Source organism: Ahaetulla prasina, chromosome 16 (genome assembly GCF_028640845.1).
Source record: "Ahaetulla prasina isolate Xishuangbanna chromosome 16, ASM2864084v1, whole genome shotgun sequence".
Taxonomy (NCBI): Eukaryota; Metazoa; Chordata; class Lepidosauria; order Squamata; family Colubridae; genus Ahaetulla; species Ahaetulla prasina.
This window is the reverse complement of record NC_080554.1, coordinates 1,979,874-2,005,098: the sequence shown is the minus strand read 5'-3', so window position 1 is coordinate 2,005,098 and position 25,225 is coordinate 1,979,874. Positions and strand designations below refer to the sequence as shown.

At 45.5% G+C, this 25,225-nt stretch overlaps 1 protein-coding gene across 1 annotated transcript; it reads left to right on the top strand.

The window, feature by feature from the left end:
* The first annotated feature begins 11,674 nt into the window (after positions 1–11,674).
* On the top strand, positions 11,675–12,142 carry QRFP (pyroglutamylated RFamide peptide). Its single transcript, XM_058159556.1, has one exon. It carries the CDS (start codon positions 11,675–11,677, stop codon positions 12,140–12,142), a length of 468 nt encoding a protein of 155 aa, XP_058015539.1.
* Positions 12,143–25,225: the final 13,083 nt, after the last annotated feature.

Below are 25,225 nucleotides of genomic sequence, written 5' to 3'. Positions count from 1 at the left end.
CCGTAACCATAGCTTCCATCTAGCGTAAGTTGTGAGTTAACTTTGTGGACTCTCTTGGAGTTGAAGAAGAAGGGAATAATGATGGTGACCGGAATAGCTATGGAGCCTGGAGACAAAGGGAGAGATATTTGTAGCTTGCGGTTGAATTGAGGGGTCCTGGAAAAAATGGAAATTAAAGTGTCTTTTTAAAATAAATTTCCATGCAGGTAGTCTTTGACTTACAACCATTTATTCATAACAGTTGCAGAATCCCATGGCCCAGAATTTCTTTTGCTAAGCACGGCGGTTTTAACAATCAGGTTCCACGGTTGTTATATGAATCATTGTAGTTGTTAAGTAAATCACATGGTTGTTAAGCAAATCGGGCTACCTCCCCACCATCGACTTTGCTGGTTGGAAGCCGACTGGGAAGAACACATATGACAGTCCCGTGTTTGTTGCTGAGCACTTGAATTTTGATCACGTGTCTGTCAGGATGCTGCAACAGTTGTAAGTGTGAAGACCGGTTGTAAGTGCGGGGACCGGTTGTAAGTGCGAGGACCGGTTGTAAGTAAGTCAGTGCTTTTTCAGTGCTACTGTAACCTCAAACCGTCACTAACAAATGGTTGTAAAGTCAAGAACTACCTGCCTAAAGTTTGATTTTATATACTTTTATTAGAACATGCATTTTTTTTTTTTTTTGTAAATATTGTCTTGGTTTTAATCTCGGATTTTCCTTTGTAAAACCAAGTTATAAACAGAAACAATTAAAATTGTTTATCCTTAACAGATCTTTGTCAGATTCGTCCCTTTTCTCGGCTCCATTCTTTCTTTCCTCCAAGGAAAGACGGCCGCCGTAATTATCTCTCTCGGGATGCGCTGTGTTAGAAATTAAATCGTACGACCACAGCTGAGCCCAATTTTTCTGCTGCTAAACGAAACGGTTGTTAAGTGAATCGGCCTTCCCCCCCCCGATTTTGCTTCTCAGAAGGTTGCAAGAGGGGATCACATCACAACCGAACACTGCAACCGTCATAAATGTGGACCAGCTGCCAGTCTCTGAAATTTTGGACCAGCTGCCAATCACCCAAATTTTGGATTAGATGCCAATCACCCAAATTTTGGACCAGCTGCCAAACATCCAAATTTTGAACCAGCTGCCCAGTCACCCAAATTTTGATCACATAACCTTGGAGGATGCTACAACAGTCATAAGTGTGAAGAATGGTCACTTTTTAGGGCGCTGTTGTAACTTGGACCACTAAGCAAATGATTGTAAGTTGAGGACTAGCTATCTTTGAATTTACAGAGAAGACCCTGGGGTCTTCAAACCACATTTTCACGACTGCAGCTCCCGAGAAGTCTTTCGGAAGAATCCTTTGTAAAAACAACAACAACAACAACAACCCTGCTTGTCTTTTACAGCTGTGGCTCAAGGATATGCTTGCAAGCTTGGTCGGAAAAGATATGGCCGGCCAGCCAAAAAAGTTGGCAGTTTGGCTGTTTCTAATTTCTCCCTGAAAAGTTGGAGGCGTCTTTCGTTCGGGTACGGTTCTCGCCTCCGTTCCAGAGTGTTTGTTTGCACGCTTCAAAAAGCAACATGATGCTCTATTTGTCCAGAGCTGACAAAATCAAGACTTGAAAAATATGAACAAACATATAATCAGCTGCGGCTTGTATCGCTTTGGAATCTCTTTAAAACAATTGCCTTTTCTTCCAGGATGTTGGGAAGCAAGGACAACTTCTACAGACTTTGAATGACGTGTGTGTGTGTGGGGGGGTGTTTCCCCCTCTTTTTCTACCCTTCCAGTGAATGAGAATGAGAGAGAGAGAGAGAGAGAGAGAGAGAGGGAGGGAGAGAGAGAGATGTCTGAGAAAACAACTAAGCTCAAAGTTACTGTATATAAACCAAACCTCAACTTCCTCCTAGAACTTATGATGTTACCTAGTTTAGTAATGAAATGTCTGAGAAAACAACTAAGCTCAGAGAGTACCACGGTTGTTGTCCTCTTCCTCCTCTTCCTCCTCCTCCTCATTATCATCATCACCTCCACAAAGCCCACTCCCTCCTAGGATTGATGATGTTATCTAAGTGGGCCATGAAACGTCCTCAAGAAAACAACCAAGCTCAGAGAGTACCACGGTTGTTGTCCTCGTCCTCCTTCTCCTCCTCCTCTTCCTCCTCCTCCTCCTCCTCCTCCTCCTCCTCCTCATCTCCACAAAGCCCACTCCCTCCTAGGATTGATGATGTTACCTAAGTGGGCCATGAAACGTCCTCAAGAAAACAACCAAGCTCAGAGAGTACCAAGGTGCCCACTTCTGCCCTTCTGCGGTCTTGAAAAGCCTGCAGTTAGAAAGCAGAGAATAAGGTTTTGCTCTCCACCGTTTGAAAATGCAGAGTCATGGCAAGGAGTGCCTGCTGGGAAAATAATAATAATAATAATAATAATAATAATAATAATAATAATAATAATAATAATAATAATAATAATAATAATAATAATAATAATAATAATAATAATAATAATAATAATAATAATAATAATACTACAGCCGAGATATTCAGAAGCTGCTAGTTGGTGAGTGGAAGTAACCAAGATGCTCAGGGCAGAGGTGCCTTGTAAGCTGGTTTTGTTCGGCTCAAAAAAAAGGAAACATCAACCTCCCATTGTTAGCCCAGAACTAAAATGCAATTATTTTGGTCTTTTCAAGCCAAGTGACATTTTCCCCATCTTTGGTTTCAAATCCAAGACGTGAACACATTGAAATGAGAGGTTGGTAGGAGTTGAATGGGATTGCTCATACTTATGACCATCGCAGCATTCCCACGTCACGTGATCAAATCCAGGCCCTTGGCAGTTAGCTTGTATTTACAACCGATGATGCAACGTCCTGGGTTCGTAAGACTGCCGTTTGCGACCTTCCCAGACAGCTTCCGACAAGCAAAGTCGAGACAACTTGCTTGCTTAACAACTGCGTGATTCACTTAACAACTGTCATGGTTCGTTTAACAACCACGGCAAAAAAAAAATGGCCGTAAAACTGGGCCGCGGCTCGCTTGTCTGCCTTCTTGCTCAGCGATGGAAATTCTGGCTTCCTCTGTAAGTCGTAAGTCGGGGAGTGCTTGTCCTGAGTAAGTTTGGGGTTGGGCTGGGCTGGATGATCTCGGAGATCCCCTTGCGCACTGCGATTTGGTAAGAGAAGCTTTCCGTTTGACGAAAAGCACATTTCGTCTGCTGGGATTCAGCTCAACAGGAATGGCCATCAGGCTGAGACGCAAAGATTCCCAGCTGTGCTGAGAATCTACTATTGACCTCTCCCCATTCCTAAGAGGTCTGTAAGGGGCGTGCATAAGAGCACCAACGTGCCTACCGTTCCTGTCCTAATCTTCCCTTTGATTGTATCCAATTTCATATACCCAGGAACTGGGTATGTCTAGTTTAACAAAAAGAAGGACTAGGGGAGACATGATAGCTGTGTTCCAATATCTTAGGGGCTGCCACAAAGAAGAGGGAGTCAGGCTGTTCACCAAAGCACCTGAGGGTAGAGCAAGAAGCAATGGGTGGAAACTGGTCAAAGAAAGAAGCAACTTAGAACTAAGGAGGAATTTCCTGACAGTTAGAACAATCAATAAGTGGAACGACTTGCCTGCAGAAGTTGTGAATGCTCCAACACTGGAAATTTTTAAGAAAATGTTGGATAACCATCTGTCTGAGATGGTGTAGGGTTTCCTGCCTGGGCAGGGGGTTGGACTAGAAGGCCTCCAAGGTCCCTTCCAACTCTGATGTTATGTTATGTTATATATTTATTACATACTTAGGATTATATTTATGCTTATATATCGTATAGTTATTTCATGCTTATGCTTATATATACTGTTGTGACAAATAAATAAATAAATAAAATAAAATGACAGAAAAGAGACTGGGAGGAATGGGAGGATGAGATGGGAGCCCGACTAATCCCAGACCGGCTCTCCGATCCCTGCTGATCCTTCAGGGACCTCCCTCAAAGATTTAAGGATTAGCTGGACCCTCAGTCGGTCCCCAGAGTTGTACGGACCAGCTTTTGAAGACTCTTAATGCAATTCCAAATCCGTTCAAAAGTAGCCACTGAATTGCAGGGTTTGATAGGGGAGGAAGTGAAAAATAATCGAAAAAGAGAAGTAATTATGATATTCACTCTCTTTCTTTGCTTACGTTTAGCACAGTCCAGGGAAAACATCTGCTAAAAAAACAGGGGAGGGGGAGGGGGGAAAGGTCCCCGCTTATGACATCATCATAATGATTGAACACATCCAAATTAAAAGCATGAAAAAATTCACAGCAATAAAAGAACCCGCAACTTTCATCCAGTCACACTGAGCGTACTATTTTGGAACCTCAGAGATCCTAAGATGTGTTGTCACTAGAAGAGGCACAATACTGTCCCAAAACAACATCCGTAGAGTCTCACAACAGATCAATAATTTCCCACCTATATTCTAGGTATTTTGAGATTCTATCTAACTAACTAGTATCTTTCTAGTACCAGTTGTATAAATAGCAGCCTGGCAAAATCTTAAAGGTATAGGTTCCCCTCCCACCTATGTGCTAGTCATTCCCGACTCTAGGGGGTGGTGCTCATCTCCGCTTCAAAGCCGAAGAGCCAGCGCTGTCCGAAGACGTCTCCATGGTCATGTGACCGGCATGACTCAACACCAAAGGCACATGGAATGCTGTTCCCTTCCCACCAAAGGTGGTCCCTATTTTTCTCCTTGCCTTTTTTACTGGCTTTTGAACTGCTAGGTTGGCAGAAACCGAGACAAATAACGGGAGCTCCCCCCGTTACACAGCGCTAGGATTCAAACCGCTGTACTGCCGACATCTTACTGGCAAAATCTTACTGAAAGCTTGATGGGACTTTTGGCTCTTTAGTTAAAAACTTCCTGCTTCCCCTTCAATTAAAACGCTCACTAAGAAGCTGCCTCTTCAGTTTTGTTTCCAAAACCTGGTTTATCCCAAAGTGAGGACCATGGGTTGCCCCCAAACCCCGAACGACCATTCACTTCCTTCAGCAGTCCTAGTTTTGCCAGTAAATCAAGGGTTTAGGTGTGCTTAAAGAGGGTTTGGAGCGAAGGCTGGAAACCAGGGTTTTTAGATGCTTCACACACGAATTAAATAAAATCAAAGGTTGAAAGCAATCAAGATTATTCTCTTGCTTTTCTCCCGCGGAGCCTTAGGTGGGTCTAATCAGGTTGTCATTTCTACCGTATCCCAGCCATTCATTATGGTATCTTAGGCTCTGGAATGTGTACAGCAATAAGCACAATAAAAGAAAAGGTGAGAACTAATGAGGCATCTTATTTAAAGACAGAGAAGCGGGGATATTCAGACCCCGTCTGCCAAAACATCAGAGGAGGTCTGAATCCCGAAGAAACAAAAATGTAAGTAATTCAACCCTCTTTAATTTATACTCCATTCCATTCTATCCATCCCTCTCTCTCCCTCGTTCCATCCTTCTATTTCTTCATATCATCCATTCATTGTTCCATCCATCCGTTGTTCCATCCATCCATCCATCCTTAGTATAGTTTGTAGTTTGAGCATATTTGTATCTCAACGTTGAAACGAGGGGTCCTTGGTGCTCTCTGAGCTTGGCTGTTTTCTTGCAGATGTTTCATGACTCAAACCAGGTAACATCGTCAATGCTAGGTAGCATCTACCGGTAGCACTGATGATGTTACCTAGTTTGGGTCATGAAACGTCTGCAAGAAAACAACCAAGCTTAAAGAGCACCAAGGACTCCTTACTTTCTAACCAAAGTTTCCACCTTTTCAAACAATCGCTTGAATCTTTAGTTAGCTCCTCAAAGTATTTTCTCGACTACCTCCACTTATTGGTATCATTATTATGGTTATTATTAATCTGCATGTCCACTGAGAGCTACTGCATCGGAGACAAATTCTTTGTGTGTCCAGTCACACTTGGCCAATAAAGAATTTCCATTCCATTCCATTTCTAATTTCTATTCTATTCTATTCTATTCTATTCTATTCTATTCTATTCTATTCTATTCTATTCTATTCTATTCTATTCTATTCTATTCTATTCTATTCTATTCTATTCTACTCTACTCTACCCTACTCTACTCTCTACTCTACTCTACTCTACTCTATTCCCTACTCTACTCTACTCTACTCTACTCTCTACTCTACTCTACTCTACTCTACTCCACTCCATTCCAATTTTCTTGTTTCAAATTGATCAAGAGTTTTGTTTTATTGTGGATAATGGGTTCATTTCATAACTATTGCAAAAAAAAAAGTCATATAATTGGGTTGGTCACGTGATGAGCCACTTAACGACTGCCACAACTTATGACTGTAATTCTGGGCTCAATTACAGTCCGAAATGGAGGACTTGCCCATATTGTAGGCACAGCCAATGTGTGGACCGATGTTTTCGAAGATCCTAACAAGAAAAACAACAACCCACTTTTCTCTCTCAGCATCAGCTCACTATGCAGGTAGCCCTCAACTTACGACTGCAATACAGTGGTTAAGTGAACCGATCTTACGACCTTTATTGCCAGGGCTGTTAAGTGAATCGTTGCAGTCGAGTGACTCATGTGGGCACTAAATGAATCCGGCTACCACAACTGACTTTGCTGGTCAGGAGCAAGGTTGCAATGAGGATGGGATGCTCCGATTGTTCTTCAATATGTGTCGGTTACCAAGCGCCTGAATTTGGATCGTGTAACTCTGGAGATGCTGCGAAGGTTACGAGGACGTGAGCCAGCTGTAAGTGTCTTTTTTCAGTCCCATTAACTTCAAACGGTCATGAAAACAAATGGTTGTAAGTCAAGGACTACTGTGCGCAAATGCTCCTTCTTTCAGTGCAACCGGAAGGAGAGCTACACCTCTGACCTCCTGCAGATGTGCCACCTCCGAACGCTAGCACCAATGCAAACCCACACAAACTTGCCCTTCCCTTCAGGGGTTGCTCACACCCTCCCATGCTCCACAACCTTACAAAAGCACACACATAGGTGGGGATTGCATCCATCCCACACAGCCTATTAACCAAACAAAAGGCAGATGCCAGCAAACTGGAAACCAGCTTCAAACTCACATCATTTCCTTCCTGCAACGCTTTCAGGTAAATCAAAGCGTTTCTGAACCTCTTCTCTTCCCATCTCATTCTTTGCAACAACAATAACAACAACAACAACAACAAAAAGACAATTTGTATAAAAATAGCAACACGGCAGCGTCGCGAGGCGATGAAGTTCACGCTGAAGGTTTGCTTCAATCAAGGAGACGCCAAGTTTATTGTGTTTGGGGAAGCATTACAGCCTATTTATTTTGCCTTGGGGGTGGGTGAGAAAACAGGACGAAAAAATTAACTACCCTCAAATCACGTTTTTTGAGGCATCTCCTGGAGCCGGTCCAGAGAGGGTTGGAGATGGTGGTGCCCTACATCCGTCTGAAATGCCTTAGAACTGGAAGGGATCCGGAAGAACTCTTCTAGTCCAACCCAATTGCAAGTCACTTTTTGTTCCGTGTTGTTTGATCTTCAAAACAGTCATTAACCAAAACAGTTGAAGGTGGAGGTGGGCCAGCGTATTTGAAAGCAGTTGTCTTGTGCTGGAATTTTTCAACTTCCCAGTCTAGCTAATAGCCCTGGGATCTCTTTGTGGTCTCCCATCCAATGCTAAATATGCCTTTTCCTGCTAAGCTTGTTAAGATCAGCCGTGGTTTGGTAGATGTAACCGAAATTTGTTGAAAAGGTTTCTGGTTATAGATAAACCATTTCTCCAGAGCTATCCATGGTGCTGGAAACATAACAGCGTTCAGAAACATAATCTTTTTGGATACCACCATCCCCTGTTCAAGTCTTTTATCCTTTTAAAAAAAAAGATATTTTTTTTAAAAAAAATCAGGGTTTAAATTACAGCAGGTGCAAGGTCCAAAAATAGAAATATTGAACCTTCTTGAGTCCGTGGTTAACTTTTTGAGATTGGCCTACGTTGACAAGGAGATCTTCAGGAATCCAGCTGGACTCAAGGAGATGGAGTTAGCATGTGGCAGCGTCCAACTCCCTGAGTCCAGCTGATTCCTGAAGATCTCCTTGTTCCCCTGTCCATCAAATTTTGCACCCAGGATAAAAGTCGCTGGGTGTTACTTTCTTCCAAATAACCTCATCTCTTTCTTTCAGAATGAGATAGGCAGAAAGATAAAGGAGACAATCCATCTGGGCAGTAGTGACCTTAGGGATTGGAAAAATAGGACGGTCAATTTCTCCAGGAGAAAGAGAAATTATCCACCACATTCCTGAAGGGTTTTTTTGGCTCTTTAATTAAAAGCTTCTTCCCTGAAGAACAGAAAACTGAGATATCTGGTGATCGTATGGTCCCCTCCGGATGGCTTTCTTGGAAGCAATGTAGAAATGGGGCCCTCTGAGATATTTTCTGTTTCCACTTCCCAGAGTGATCTACAGATAGTCCTTGATTTATGACTATAGACTATATGACTATATAAATATACATTTCCATTGCAAATCACGACAACTGAGACAATTTACCCCATTTTGCAATCCGAAGACCCATGAGGCACTGCAACCATCATAAATACATGCCAGTTGCAGTCTGATGTTTTTAATCACGTGAACAGAGGTGATGCTGCAATGGTTGTAAATGTGAAAATTGATCTTAAGTCACGGTTTTTTAGTGCTGTTCTAACTTCAAATGGTTACTGAACAGAAGGTTGTTAATAGTAATAGTAATAGTAATAATTTAATTTCTATACCGCCCTTCTCCCGAAGGACTCAGGGCGGTTTACAGCCAAAAATAAAACCAACAACGAATAAATACAATTTAAAACCAATATTAAAAAACTTATTAAATTTGGCCCATAATTAAAATACATTAAAAAAACCCTAAAACCGCAATTAAAATTAATATAATTATGCCAGTCCTGCGCGGAAGAATAGATACGTCTTCAGCTCGCGGCGAAAAGTCCGGAGGTCAGGAAGTTGTCGAAGTCATGCCTAAGGTTGTAAGTCAAGGACTCTGGAATTCCCATCCCGTCATTTATACCGTGGGGTCCTTGTCTACCTGATCGATATCTTAAGTTACATCGCCACCATGAAGGAACACACCCAGTTAGTAAAGCAGGCACTGCAGAAATTGTTAGCTGCTAAACTGTTCGTAAAACTCTCGAAATGCGAGTTCCATCAAACCCGGTTGGATTACGATCCGGCTTAGCTTTAACAGCATCCCAAAACAACACACGCCTACACAATTTCTATTTTGCGGTCCAGAAAATGTGGGGGGGTGGGGAGAGAAAAAAAAGACTCTTAAAAGTCATCCAAAGTCAAGTCGAATAGCTGTTGCTTTTATCCTTCAGCAGCAAGGCTGCCCCTTTGATGAAGGAGAAGGGGGGGAAAAACCCCACAAAAAAACTGCGGGCTTCCTAAGGTTTTCTCTTGGGATGTTAATTACATTCTCTGTTCTCGCAGCTTGAGAATATTTCCCCGTCTTACTTCCAAGAGCCGTTGTATAGATTGCAAGCTTGATTAAAATTCCAGAGGATCCATTCTATTAGTTCTGTGAACTCCAAGCTGGTTTACGTAGGCCTCAATCTTGGCTTGCTCGGCTTCTGCAGAGGTTCTTGTAGATGAAAACAAACTGGCTAGGAAAAAAACAACACACACACACATACACACACACAAACACAAAGCCTCCCAAATGAATCATCGTATTTGGACAGCTTAATTTGGCCAGGCAGGTTGGGAGAAAGAGACAGACAGACAGACAGAGTGAGAGAGAGATGGAGAAAGAGAGAGAGAAAGGGAGAGGGAGAGATAGAAATGAGAAAGAAAGAGAGGCGGAGAAAAAGAGACAGAAAGACACACACAGAGAGAGAGAGACAGAGAGAGAGAGAGAGAAAGGGAGAGGGATGGAGAAAGAAAGAGGCAGAGAAAGTGAGACAGAAAGAAAGAGAGAGATGGAGAGAGACAGAGACAGAGAGACAGAGAAAGATGGAGAAAGAGAGAGACAGAGACAGAGAGAAAGAGAGAGGGAAAGGGAGAGAGAGATGGAGAAAGAGTGAGAAAGGTGGAGAGAGACAGAGACACACAGAGAGGGGGGACGGGGAGGGGGAGGGAAAGGATGTGAATTCCAGTCTCCCTCAGAAAGATTATTTTATGGTTCAAAAAACCTGGCATAAGATCCTTCGGAGAACTTGACCCGCAACGTATGCCAGGCGAGATTGTAGATGGAGCAATATTTGTGTCTGTGGCTCTTCCTTGCTTCCTGCTGTGAAATTAATTTCCTCTTTTGAACTCGAAAGATTTGATCGCCTTTGCAAGGGTTTTTTTTTGGGGGGGGGTTTGTTTGCCGAGGCTCATCTCGGGCGCGAGATAGAGAGCTTTCCGAAAGGTGGGATCGGAGAAGGGGAGGGGGATTCTTTGCCTGACAAATGGGTTGAATTCTCTCTTTTATCCTCTGCCGTGGGGATATTTGAGGAAGGCAAACAAGGGTGGGATTAAAAAGAATTGGATTCCTTTTCCCTGATTGCTGCGTAAGCAGAACAGGGCAAAACTTCACTTAGCATATGTCTCACTTAGAGACCTTTTGGTCATATGGCAAGGACTGCCTGTGCTTCGCTTTCACCCAGGGGTGAAATCTACTTACCTTCCCTACAGGTTCAGAAGTGCACGCGCAGGAAGTAACGACATCCGAGAGGGTGGGCGGAGCCTCACGCTGCGGCTGCTACCAGTTCGCCAAATCATATCCCACAGCCGCTGCCAGTTCGCCTGAACCGGAGCAAACTGGGAGCATTTTTACCCCTGCTTTCACCATTTGTCACGTTATTATCAGTTCTTTTCTCTTTTGTTTTCTAAAGAAAGTTTCATTCAAAAAAAAAAAACCAAATACAAACCCGGTTTCTTCAGAAACTTTCTTCCATTGTCTTCCCACATCTCTGGAATCTGAGTATTGGCACATATAATCCATTAAGCTTCACTTTTCATCTGAGACGGGTGGGTTTTTTTTAAAAAATAAAATAAAACCAAGCTTCTGGCTCTTTCTGATTACCATCATGTGCTTGAAGGAAAGCGAAAGGGGAACAGCCGTCACTAGCGAGAAATAACTTTCAAAATGGGGGTGGGGTTGCGGAGTAGAAAAGCCCATGATGCCCTGCCTGATTTCCCTAACCAACGCACAAATATGGTATCAATGGGACTCAGGATAACGAAATATGGTATGAGCAGTGCTTTGAAAAAAACGCTTCCAGAACAATGGAAGCATTGCTTAAAGGAAGCAGAATTTTGGGGAAGGGGTCAAACCACGCCCACCCCCCACCAAGGTAGATCAAACCAGATATCTCCCTCTCTCTCTCCCTCCCTCCCTCCCTCCCCCCTCTATCCCCCTCTCTCTGTATCTCTTTGCCCCTTCTCCATCCCCCGCCATCGCCCTTACCTTCTCAGGCCAGGTGAGGAGTGGCTGGGAGGGAAGAGCCAGTGGTGGGATCACCCAACAAGGAGCCACAACAGAGGGTGCAAAGAGCCGCATGCAGCTCTGGAGCTGCAGGTTGCTGACACCTGCCCTAGAGTAAAAGGCGGGTGAGATTTTGATGGATGGATGAACCTGCCATCCTGTCATTGGGCTTCAGTACTGACCGGGCGATCTGACGGTGTTTATTTTCCGACAGATGAATTTCCCCAAGCACCTCTCCTGGCTTCTCCTGCTGAGTTTTGGGACCTCTCTCCCTGCCGATAACCTCCAAGCCCCGAAACACCCTGGAGAAGAATTCCAAGGGCTCCCAAATGAACCTGGCTTTGGGGAGGCCGGAGGTGTGAAGTGGCGGCGTTCGCCCGTCGATCTGAACCCCCTTTTTAGCATCGCCAAAGAACTTCAGAGCTTCGGGAAAGAGAAAGCGGGGATCCGATTCCGATTTGGGAGGCAGGACGCAGACAAGAACCTCAACGCCATCACAGATCTGCTGGAGGAAGACGGCGAGAAAGAAGCCAAGAGTTTGGAGACCCTCACAGAACAATGGAACGGCTACTACAACGGGAAGAAAAGCGGGTTTAGCAGCTGGTTTGGGAGGCGGAAACGAGAAGCGTTTTGTGTCAAAGGTAGCTTTCCTGGAGCTCCAAAGCTGACAGGATCCATTTGATGTGATCCTGACACGATCCATTTGCAATGCTTGATGTGCTCCTAAACCCATCGGCCATTTCTCAACCTCCGCAATCTCCAGGGATCTGAAAGTTTCCAATTGGCTCTTTCTCTTTCTTCTCCTCCCGTCCCCAAAATTGAGTCGGCTTCATATCTAAAGGGGTGTCATCGATAAGAGGGAGTCAAGCTATCCTCCAAAGCCCCTGAAGGCAGGACAAGAAGCCACGGATGAAAAACTCATCAAGGAGAGAAGCAACCTAGAACTAAGGAGGAATTTCCTAACAGTGAGGACAATGAATCAGTGGAACTCCTTGCCACCAGAAGTTGTGGGCGCTCCATCCCTGGAGGAATTTAAGAAGAGACTGCACAACCCTTTGTCTGAAATGTTACAGGGTCACCTGCTCGATAGGGGGTTGGACTAGAAGACCTCCAAGGTCCCTTCCAACTCTCGTATTCTGTTATTCGGAAGAGCATGAGACAGATCCAAGCTAACTGCCACAAATCAATTTTTCTCCAGTTCCTTTGAAAGACCCAAGGTCATTTGGACCATCCAAGGTGGACTTTCGCTTGCCAGGTGCTACCTGGTGGGAGACAATGCAGCACCTGCCATTTTCACCTCTTCAGATCCACAAACACACACACACACACACACACACACACCAGCGCAACTGTGGGTCTTCCAGATGTGCAGTAGAATGCCACCTTCAATGGTCCCAGCGGGAGTTGCCATCTTCCACATCTGGAAGACAGATGGGGGAATGCGTGCCCCGAATCCTTCACCATGCTACTTTTCAGCTCTGCAGCAGATGTGCTTCTCAAAGGGGAAAAAAAAGCATTTGAGATCAAACATCTGTAGCACCAGCCAAAACTGCCTTATATTTCTTTTCTTTTCTTTCCCCCCTTTTCACATTGTACACACACATAGTTGCCCTCAAGTACAAAAGTAAGTATTGGATTATCAGAGAAGGAAGGCAGGACAAGAGACAATGGGTGGAAACTGAACAAGGAGAGAAGCAACCTGGAATTAGGGAGAAACTTCCTAACAGGACAGTTAACCAGTGGAACAGCTTGCCACCAGAAGTTGTGGGTGCTCCATCGGTGAAGGTTTTTAAGAAGAGACTGGCCAGTCACTTCTCTGAAATGGTACAGGGTCTCTGCTTTTTTTTTTTTTTAATTTGCATTTATATCCCGCCCTTCTCCGAAGACTCAGGGCGGCTTAGACTATGTTAAGCAATAGTCTTCATCCATTTGTATATTATATATAAAGTCAACTTATTGCCCCCAACAATCTGGGTCCTCATTTTACCTACCTTATAAAGGATGGAAGGCTGAGTCAACCTTGGGCCTGGTGGGACTTGAACCTGCAGTACTTGCAAGCAGCTGCTGTTAATAACAGGCTGCATTAGCCTGTTGAGCCACCAGAGGCCCCTTGAGCAGGGGGTTGGACTAGAACAGGGGTCTCCAACCTTGGCAACGTTAAGTCTTGTGGACTTCAAGTCCACAAGTCTTAATGTTGCCAAGGTTGGAGACCCCTGGACTAGAAGACCTCCAAGGTCCCTTCCAGCTCTATTCTGATTGATTGATTGATTGACTGATTGATTGATTGATTAAGACTTTTAAGAAGTCTTCCCAAATTCCCTTCAACCTGGATAATTTTGGAGATTTTCTCCAGAACTATGGGCAAAGATCCAAACAAGAGTTCTAGTCACCCCTTGGAATACTGTGTCTAATTCTGGTCACGACAACACAAAAAGCTTGCTGAGATTCAAAAAAAAAAAGATGCAGACAAGAGCAACTACCATGATAAAGGGACTGGAGGCTATGATGAATGATGGAGGGACGTAGGAACGTCTAGCCCAAGGAAGAGAAGGCTTAGGGTGGACATGATAGCATCTTCCAATATTTGAGGGGCTGTCACAGAGGGGATTGATTTATATTCCAAAGCCCTTCAGGGTAGGACAAGAAGCAATAGATGGAGACTTATCAAGGAGAGATCCAACCTAGAATTAAGGAGAAGTTTCCGGACAGTGAGAACAATTAATCAGTGGAACAGCTTGCCACCAGAAGTTGTGGATGCTCCATCACTGGAGGCTTTTAAGAAGAGACTAGGCAACCTTTTGTCCATAAGGGTATAGTCTCCTGCTTGGACTAGAAGCTCTCCAGGGTCCCTTCCAGGCCTAATATTTTATATTTTATGTTCTATCACAGGAAACTTTTTGGACGGCCTGATCAATCTGGTGGACGTAGTCTCTTTTATTCCAGGTGAATGAAATCTGATTAGTTTCAGCCACTTTTCCAACATTTTACTTATATTAAAAAAAAAAAACACTCTGGAAAAACCTGCAAACTCCTTGCACTTTGCATTCTTTCCCATATTTTGGACACATTTCCCCCAACCTCAGCTCTGTTTCTATTTTTCATTTTGGCCAGTTCGCTTTTTTTTTTTTTATTTAAACAGCGGTTTGCTTAGCAAGCATCTTCCTATAAAATAAACCTTTCCCCCCCCCCCCTGCATTCTTTGCCCTGGTGAACATACGTTGGATTGTGTGTGTGTGTTTTTCTAATATATGCACTTGGAGGCAAAATTTATTGAACGGCTTAGCAATGTTCTCCAAAGCTAGAGCGGCCAAGAACCGTTGCAGTTCTTTGATTCTTAGGTCAGTCCTTAGAAATATTAGCTTGGTAATTTCGCATTCTGCATGAATCCAATGAATTAATTCTAAGATCATTCAAATTAATTTCCTCTTTCTCCACCTTTCCCCATGCTTGCAAGACCCATTCCCCAAAACTCTCTGCACATTTTATACATAGATGATAGATAGATGATAGATAGATAGATAGATAGATAGATAGATAGATAGATAGATAGATAGATAGATAGATAGATAGATAGATAGAGCTGTCCAAAGACGTCTCCGTGGTCATGTGGCCGGCATGACTCAACGCCAAAGGCACACAGAACGCTGTTACTTTCCCACCAAAGGTGGTCCTTATTTTTTCTACTTGCATTTTTTTTACGTGCTTTTGAACTGCTAGGTTGGCAGAAGCTGGGACAGGGAACGGGAGCTCACCCCATTACACGGCACTAGGGATTCGAACCGCTGAACTGCCGATCTACATATATGCATCATCACGAAATCTCCAGAACCGTAAAGCCTACAAACTTGAAATTTGGCACGTATGTTCCTCTTGGCTTCTAGGTGCTTGCTAAGAAAGGATTTTTCGAAATGACCATCAGATCATTAGTATTTCTTATATTATTATTATTAACACACTCTGATGCTAAGGAATTAAGACGTTCTACTCACCCTCCCCTACCTGAAAAGAACTCTGTTCCAACTGCCACTAGGCCAGGGTATGACTCATCCGGCCTGTGGGCTGGGAGTTTAGACATTCTACTCCCCACCTGAAAGGGAGAGAAGGGGATAAGATAGGAGAGGCCTATATGGGGCAAGGCTGAGAGAGAGAAGAGGAAAGGAGAGGCCGATCGTAACTACTCATTAATTTTCAAGCTGTACGTGTCGATTTATCAAGCCCGATCACATAGTTTCATAGCGGAGCACGGGTATCCAGCTAAGTGAGAGAAATAAAAGCAGGATACGATCGTTATCCAGGGAAAGAAATTAATGCATATAATTTCCAGACCTAGAGGCTTCTCTGTGCCGCAAATGATGAAGAAGGTTCTTTTTTTTTTTTTTATGAAATCCGTATTCTTTTTCTGGCTCGTGTGGAAGGAGGAATTGTCAAGAGGTGAAGTCACCCAGCTGGGGAGTCCTTTGAGCCCATCCCCATCCCCACCCCCTGCTGAAGAAATGAAATTATACTCCTTGATCTCGTAACTGTCAAAGCTTAAGTTGCGGCTGAAGGGACGTCGGCATTAATGGACAGGAGAAAGGAAAAGTGGGGTCCACTCCCCCACACCGATGGTAGGATGCACTTTTCTAGCATTATTCTGGATGTGAGTAACTGGTGTTAGCCTTGCAAAGCAACTGCCCTTTCAATGCTTCTCTGCAGGCGATGCCAAGGGAGGGGTGGGTGCTGCCCACTCCTGTCTGCTTGTCAAGGCTCGCCGGTGCTTTAAAGCAGTCTCTATTGCTGGAGTCCACTAGCTGTCCATCAAAGTATTGCTTTTAATGGATTAGAGCTCTCAGGGGTCTATTTTTACTCCAGTTGCAATGTTCTCCCTGCCCGGTTTCATTTCTCTTAGAATATAATATCATGGATGGGACCTCCCCGGAGGTCTTCTAGTCCAACCCGCTGCTCAAGCAGGAAACCCTATACCTTTTGTGGTCTGCCAGCAGAGCTGGCAGCACATTTGGACAGTGAGGAGGTTGGGGAGGAACATGGGGCAGTCCTGGAGTCTGGGGAAGGCTCTGATGAGGGCTCTGCATCGGAGGCAGAGAGGGGGCCAGGGCCATATGCCAGTTATCAGCTGCCTTCGGAGTCAGACATCAGTGGGGCAGACAAACAGCTGGAGCCTGTTCCCAGTGTGTGCATGTGCAGAGCTGCCAGGAGAAGAACAAGGGTCAACTCAGGAGTAAAGCTACAGGTGAACGATGAAGGACCCTTCCCAGGGGGAATAAAAGAGGAGCGAAAGGGGAGGGGAGTTTGCAGGAGACAATTAGTTCATTCCTGCATTCTTGCCAAGTATTGTGGGGTGTCTGAAACATATCGGCCTGGCCACTCTCCCAGCCTGATCAAGGTCGGTAATTGTGAACTATCTCGAAAGACTGTGGGAGAGGAAAGACTTCGCTGGAGAGGAATTCACTGTAGATTAAATAAAAGGGGTTTTTGTTGGGACGAAGACTCAGCTTCGTGCTGCTGGGGAAGCCTAGGTCAGAACAATACCATTTCAGAGTTGTCCAATCTATTTCTTAAAACCCTCCCAGGAGTGGTGCCCCCACAACTTCTGGAAGCATCCAGAAGCTTCTGGAAGATTAATTGTTCTCGTGGTTAGGAAATTTCTCCTTAAATTTTAGATGGGATCTCTCCTTGATGAGTTTCCATCCATTGCTCCTTGTTCTGCCTTCAGGTGCTTTGGAGAATAGGTTGACCCCCTCTTCTCTGTGGGAGAACCCCTCAAATATTGGAAGACGCTATTATGCCCATCCCCCAATGCTGTCTTTCATTATGCTGGACATAACCAGTTTCTCCAACCATTCATCCTACAATTTAGCCTCCAGACCCCTAGTCAATCTTTCTTTTTCACATGTTTTGGTGACAACCAAAGAGATAACCTCAGAAAGAGCCTGACTTCGTATTTATTCTAAATCCTTAGGATGGCGCGCCTAAAATGGTTCTTTAAAAAAATCTGCATTTATTTTAACTTTATCGTGCAAAACGTTGTCCAGTCTATTTTTGAAAAACCATGATGGAGCACCCAGAAATAACCAATCCTATCCAAATCACAATTCACGGCTCTCCAAATCGGATAACCCCTAATATTTTTAGGGTCACCCAATCCTTCCTCCATAGGGACGTAAGGGGCTAAGACGCTGAGCTTGTTGACCGAAAGGTCGGCAGTTTGGTGGTTCGAATCCCTAGTGCTGCTGTGTAACGGGGTGAGCTCCCGTGACTTGTCCCAGCTTCTGCCAACCTAGCAGTTTGAAAGCACGTGAAAAATGCAAGTAGAAAAATAGGGACCACCTTTGGTGGGAAGGTCACAGCGTTCCGTGAGCCTTTGGCGTTGAGTCATGCCAGCCACATGACCAGGGAGACGTCTTCGGACAGCGCTGGCTCTTCGGCTTTGAAACGGAGATGAGCACCGTCCCCTAGAGTAGGGAACGACTAGCACATAGGTGGGAGGGGAACCTTTACCTTTACACAATTTTAAAATCTGATCCTTCCACCTCTTAGAATTTTGCAGCCATTTATAGCTTTTGCAGTGTCGGAAACTGGAAAAGTGGCTGAAAGCTAATCCCTTAAAATTCCTTCTGGAGAAGGAGCAGAAGACAAAAATTGTGAAGAACAGGACTGTTGAGAGGTGCCCCAAACTGGGTTAGATTCTAAAGAAGAGATACCATCTGTCACCCACCCTTTCGCCCGAAGGAGCTAATACAGTCCCGGCTTTTGTAAATTCAGCAGATTTGAAGATGGCAAAAGGTTCTACGATTTCATTACAGAAAGCACACTTTCCTGAAACGTTATTAAAGCTTTTGTCGAAGAAAGAAACCGATGAGCAACTTTTATGTCCGTCTTCCACCCTGGGAATGCAGGGCTGTTACATTGCATCCGACTTTGAACACGTGGTTGGGGCAGTGTGTGTGTGTGTGTGTGTAAGGCTAGATTCGAACTGCTGTCCCAATTTAGGCCACTAATAACGGAAAGATGAAAAGGCAACATTTTTCAGAGATGTGAAAACCAGCTGGGTAACTTTGGGCCAATCATCAGGCGATGGTGAGTTCTAATCCCACCTTAGGGATGAAAGCCGGCTGGGTAACTTTGGTCCAATCACCAGGAGATGGTGAGTTCTAGTCCTGCCTTAGGCATGAAAGCCAAGTGGGTAAATTCTGGGCCAATCACCAGGAGATGGTGAGTTCTAGTCCTGCCTTAGGCATGAAAGCCAAGTGGGTAAATTCTGGGCCAATCACCAGGAGATGGTGAGTTCTAGTCCTGCCTTAGGCATGAAAGGCAACTGGATAAATTCTGGGCCAATCACCAGGAGACGGTGAGTTCTAGTTCCACCTTAGGCACGAAAGCCAACTGGGTAAATTCTGGGCCAATCACCAGGAGACGGTGAGTTCTAGTCCCTCCTTAAGCATGAAAGCCACCTGGGTGACTTTTGGCCAATCACCAGGAGACGGTGAGTTCTAGTCCTGCCTTAGGCATGAAAGCCAACTGGGTGAATTTGGGCCAATCCCTCTCTCTCTTTCAGCCCAACCCACCTCACAGGGTTGTTGTTGCAGGGAAAATAGGAAGAAGAAGGAGCACGTTCACCGCTTTGAATTATCCTATAAAGTAATAAAGGTGGGATAAAAATCTAACAAATAACAAAAAAAAAAAAAAGTGAGGGACACAGGCAGGTAATGAAAGGGATAATGACAAAAAAAAGCTTTTAAGAACTTTCAGAAGAAGGCATGTTGACGGTAATTGAATTTGCAAACGCCAAACTTGAGCTGCGGAGGGTGATGGGGTTTGCAAATTCAGTGCTATTTGTGTGTTGTCTTTTTTGGGTAGGGGGGCAAATCAGCCTTATTTGGACTCTCCTTCATTTCTCTCCTTAGAAGTCCACTGGGAGAGATAAGAGCCCAGGCGTTACCGATTCTCTATTCGGTTCCCTAACATTATTTTAATTAAAAAAAAAAGAATAGTTAGAGAGGGATAAAAAGACACAAGAGCACCTCGCCATTAAACTGATTTTTTGCATTAACCCATCTTCGAGTCTCACAATCAGCCTAGTTGATAATTTAAACAAGAAGGCTGGATTTGCACAACGCACAAGCTACCATTAAGCCACAGTTAAATGCATCGGATGATTTGCATTGTGTTAAGTTACAGGCCTGTTGCGGGCTTCCTGCACTTGAGAACACAAACGGTAAGAGAGGTCTTTCTTTCTTGTAGGTTTATACAAGAAAGGTTTAGTTTCGTGAATGAATTAGAACCAGCCTATTAGACAAGGGGATGGGATAACTGGGATTGCCCGGGATGTAGAAATTCAGCCATCGTTTCAGCAGAGGGCAGGAAACAAGGTTTGTCCACTGAGGTCCGTATCGACAAGAGGAGGGTCTCAGGAAATGACAAAAGTGGCCACCCAGTTGTAAGGTTTAGAAAGCTGAGGAGGAACAAAGTCTGAAGCAGAGGCGAAATCCAGTAGGTTCTGACAGGTTGTGGAGAACCGGTGGCAGAAATTTTGAGCAGTTCTGGAGAACCGGTAGCGGAAATTTTGAGTAGTTAGGAGAACCGGCAAATGCCACCTCTGGCTCGCCCCAGAGTGGGTTGGGAATGGAGATTTTTCAATATCCTTCCCCCAGGAGTGGGGTGGGAATGGAGATTTTACAGTATCCTTCCCCCAGGAGTGGGGTGGGAATGGAGATTTTACAGTATCCTTGCCATGCCCACCAAGCCATACCACTCCACACCATGCTTGCCAAGCCACGTCCACAGAACCGATAGTAAAAAAAAAAAATGGATTTCCCCACTGGTCTGAAGCCATGGGATGGGAATGGTGATTTAATTTTAAGGCAATCAAAATGCCGATTAAGGATGGGTCCAGTCAGGATTCAGGTCCCACCTATTATATTAGGACTTCCCAGGAAAAGGGGAGGAAGAGGAGGAGGAGGAGGAGGGGAAGGAGGAGGAGAGAGAGAAGAAAGAAGGGAGGAGGGAGGAGAGGGAGGGGAAGAAGGGGAGGGAGGAGAGAAAAGGGGAGAGGAGGAGGAGGAGGAGTTGTTTATTTTCCCAAACCATAAAGGAGCAAAGCTACTGAGGGACAACCTGTCCATAACGCAGGTCCAGTTTTGAAAAGGCAGAAATATCCTTAGAAGCAGCGCTGCAGCCTCAGTTTCCCTCTCTTGCCCAACTTCAAAGAATTACCTCTGCACCAAGTCAGCTGGAATGGCAAAGCTGCAGGAAACTTTATCGACTTTCCTGGGCCTTTCCCCTCCCCCCTTGGCTTTCTCCCCTCCCCAAAGTGTTCAGAGCCTTCATAAATATTTGCCCTGTCAATTTTCTATCGAGCTGACACCAACAGATGTTTGCAAACTGGACTCGGTTCTAAACGGGCTAATTGGCCGGCTTCAAATCTCCAGCTGACTTCTCTTAGCCGCGGCCAATAAACAAAGTTTTTTCCAAGATTCATGGAGCCCTGGTTTTAATTAAGAGTCCTTGGGGCTTGGGGAGAGCGAGAGAAACTGGAACTGGACTGCTTGCTTTGAGCCACGAATGAATCAAGCAGACGTCGCCCAACAGCCATGGTTTCTTAATCAATGGGCAAGTATGGAAAGGGAAACGCCGCCGCGTCATCTAAGATTGGTGCTTGTCTTGATAGGAAGGAGCACCTGGAGATGGGAAAGATTTCCACGGTTTGGGGTTTTGCTGGCTCGTGGGGGAATGAGTGAGCGGAAAATATTAATTTCGAGGGGGTGGGTGAGTTAGGATTCTGTCCCACCCATTCTATTAGACAGGACCATGGGAGGAGTGGGAGCGGGAGGGGGAGGAGGAGGAGGGAGAGGAGAAGGGGAGGAGGGAGAGGAGGAGGAGGGAGAGGAGAGAAGAAGGAGGAGGGAGAGGAGGAGAGGAGGAGGAGGAGGAGAAGGAAGGAGGAGGAGGAGGAGTTGTTTATTTTCCCAAACCATAAAGGAGCAAAGCTACTGAGGGACAACCTGTCCATAACGCAGGACCAGTTTTGAAAAGGCAGAAACTTCCTTAGAAGCAGCGCTGCAGCCTCAGTTTCCCTCTCTTGCCCAACTTCAAAGAATTACCTCTGCACCAAGTCAGCTGGAATGGCAAAGCTGCAGGAAACTTTATCGACTTTCCTGGGCCTTTCCCCTCCCCCCTTGGCTTTCTCCCCTCCCCAAAGTGTTCAGAGCCTTCATAAATATTCGCCCTGTCAATTTTCTATCGAGCTGACACCAACAGATGTTTGCAAACTGGACTCGGTTCTAAACGAAACGGCCTAATTGGCCGGCTTCAAATCTCCAGCTGACTTCTCTTAGCCGCGGCCAATAAACAAAGTTTTTTCCAAGATTCGTGGAGCCCTGGTTTTAATTAAGAGTCCTTGGGGCTTGGGGAGAGAGAGAGAAACTGGAACTGGACTGCTTGCTTTGAGCCACGAATGAATCAAGCAGACGTCGCCCAACAGCCATGGTTTCTTAATCAATGGGCAAGTATGGAAAGGGAAACGCCGCCGCGTCATCTAAGATTGGTGCTTGTCTTGATAGGAAGGAGCACCTGGAGATGGGAAAGATTTCCACGGTTTGGGGTTTTGCTGGCTCGTGGGGGAATGAGTGAGCGGAAAATATTAATTTCGAGGGGATGGGTGAGTTAGGATTCGGTCCCACCCATTCTATTAGACAGGACCATGGGAGGAGTGGGAGCGGGAGGGGGAGGAGGAGGAGGAGGAGAAGGAGGGAGAAGAGAAGGAGAGAAGGGAGAGGAGGAGGAGGGAGGGGAGGAGAGAGGGAAGAGGAGAGGGGAAGGTAAGGGAGGGAAGGAGAGAAGGAAGAAGAGAAAGGAGAGGAGGGAGGAGGAGGGGGGAGAGAAAGAAGAGGAGAAAGGAGAGAAGAAGGAGAAGGAAAAGGAAAGAAGGGAAGAGGAAAAAGAATGCACCCCTCCATCATGTAAACCCCTCCATTCCTTCTCTTCATTGGCCTCTCTGTTATGCTCACAGCCTAACGTGCAACTTCCCGACCGTATCCATAGTCTGCAGACTCAGGATTAACTATGCCTTGTTAATCTGGGTTTTAGTTTTTCCTCTAAACAGTGTTTGTGGCTGGCTCCCAGGCCTCTGCCAACTCTGGGTTTCAGCAAAGTTTTTAAAATTCTCATCAATTCCGCTTCACCCTTGACAAACGCCAGGCTACCAATCCGTGGCCTCCCCCCCACCCCCACGTGGCTCAGTCTGAATGCGAGAAAGAAGGCAGCTTGCTACGGAGGCCTTCTCCCTTTTTTTCTCGAACGTTCAATTTATTTTAAAAACAAAAACAAAAAAAAACAAAGACTAAGAAATAAACCATCTGGAATCTTTCGAAAGAACGCAGGTAAAATAGTGGTAGTGGAGGAAGAGGAGGAGGAAAACGGGTGAAAAGATCTCTTAAAAAGGTCCTGGATTGGACCAACATAAACTAGAGATGAAGAAGGGTGGGGGGGAGGAAATAAACCCCCCTCCCCTGTTAAGCATTACAGAAATTAAGAATTAAAAAAGTGGCAGTTATTTTACACACTGGAAGGCAGGGCTTACAAAAGGCATTAATACTGAGATATGCACAAGAGTGTATATTACAGTGAGAGATTATTCACAATAAGTCTTGGTACCCTCTGGAAATATCCAACCTTCACTGAATTTGGGGGGCCGTTCCCCCTTCACCTCCATTCTTTCAAAGCTTAAAATCACAGTTTCGTTCCCTTCCCTCCCTGTCCCCCCCGCCCCCCCCCCCCGCCCCGTCCCCGGTTGGGCTGGCCCCGACACACGAGGGCAACCTGGTAAACTGAGTATATGCCAGCAAAAACTGCATCCACATTCGTCACCACCGCTTGCAGGGGAAAAGAATAATTAAAAAGGTTTTCGGATGGAAATGCTTGGCGTAAGGGAGACAATGAATCGAATGTCCCAAATTTATTCCCCCCTTTGACCTCACCCCCAAAGTCTGCGGTGGAGGGTGGGGGGGCTGGCCACATCCCAGGAGCACGGAAGGATTTCTTGTCAGGCCAACGGAGTGAATCATGCAGAAAAGCAGCGGGTGACCTCCTGGTTGTGCATGGACTCAGGCAGAGTGACACCTTCCGAAGTAACCTTCCTCCCAAAATTAAAAAAAAACAAAGACTAAGAAATAAACCATCTGGAATCTTTCGAAAGAACGCAGGTAAAGTAGTGGTAGCGGAGGAAGAGGAGGAGGAAAACGGGTGAAAAGATCTCTTAAAAAGGTCCTGGATTGGACCAACATAAGCTAGAGATGAAGAAGGGTGGGGGGGAGGAAATAAACCCCCCTCCCCTGTTAAGCATTACAGAAATTAAGAATTAAAAAAGTGGCAGTTATTTTACACACTGGAAGGCAGGGCTTACAAAAGGCATTAATACTGAGATATGCACAAGAGTGTATATTACAGCGAGAGATTATTCACAATAAGTCTTGGTACCCTCTGGAAATATCCAACCTTCACTGAATTTGGGGGGCCGTTCCCCCTTCACCTCCATTCTTTCAAAGCTTAAAATCACAGTTTCGTTCCCTTCCCTCCCTGTCCCCCCCGCCCCCCCCCCCCGCCCCGTGCCCGGTTGGGCTGGCCCCGACACACGAGGGCAACCTGGTAAACTGAGTATATGCCAGCAAAAACTGCATCCACATTCGTCACCACCGCTTGCAGGGGAAAAGAATAATTAAAAAGGTTTTCGGATGGAAATGCTTGGCGTAAGGGAGACAATGAATCGAATGTCCCAAATTTGTTCCCCCCTCTGACCTCACCCCCAAAGTCTGCGGTGGAGGGTGGGGGGGCTGGCCACATCCCAGGAGCACGGAAGGATTTCTTGTCAGGCCAACGGAGTGAATCATGCAGAAAAGCAGCGGGTGACCTCCTGGTTGTGCATGGGCTCAGGCAGAGTGACACCTTCCGAAGTAACCTTCCTCCCAAAATAAAAAAAAAAAAGGTGGGGGGGGGGAGAGAAAGAAAAGAGATGTGCAAATGCCCAATGACCCAAATTGGTACAAGCTTAGCTTTGGTTGGAAGCTATAATCGCCTCTTCTGTCCCCCAAAGCAACTGAGGCTACCTCCTGGAAGAAAGAGGAGTGAGGGAAGGGATTGAAATTGTTTATGTAGTCATTCCTTTATCCGGGAGGGGAGAGGGAGGAGTGTTTGTCAGACACAGAGGGCAGTTGCTTCGGTTGGTCCTGGTAAGAGCCCCTGCCTAATTTAAAGACCGAAGTCTGCAGTGGGACAGGAGGGAGACAGAAAGGTTAAGAGAGAAAATGGGGTTGTGAGAACGCACCCGTGTGTGTTTAGAAGGAGTGGCAGAACTAAGAGGGTGGAGTGAAAAGAGACATCAGCCTACAATCCCGATGCACGAAGGCCAACCTCCCTCGAACTCCGTTGACCCTTATTGAACTCCTAGCAGGTGCCGAGGAGATTCCTGTGCGTGGGCTTTTAGCAACAGAGTCGCTTAACTGAACCTCCACGTGTGAACCTGACCTTCCGCCCCTGACAACGTGCAAAGAGGGGCTAAGGGAAGCAACCCAGAGAGATCCCTGCAATCAATTGGGTCTGGAGAAGTGGTTGTCCCGCAGGCCCCACTTCCAACGCAAAGCTGACACTGAACAGCAAGCAAAGCACTAGTCGGAACATCCCAAAGGATGCAGCGTGAAGCTTCACAAGGTTTGGACGTCCCCGAGTTACGAAGCAAATTTCGAGATGATATTCCAGATGAGAAAGATGGATT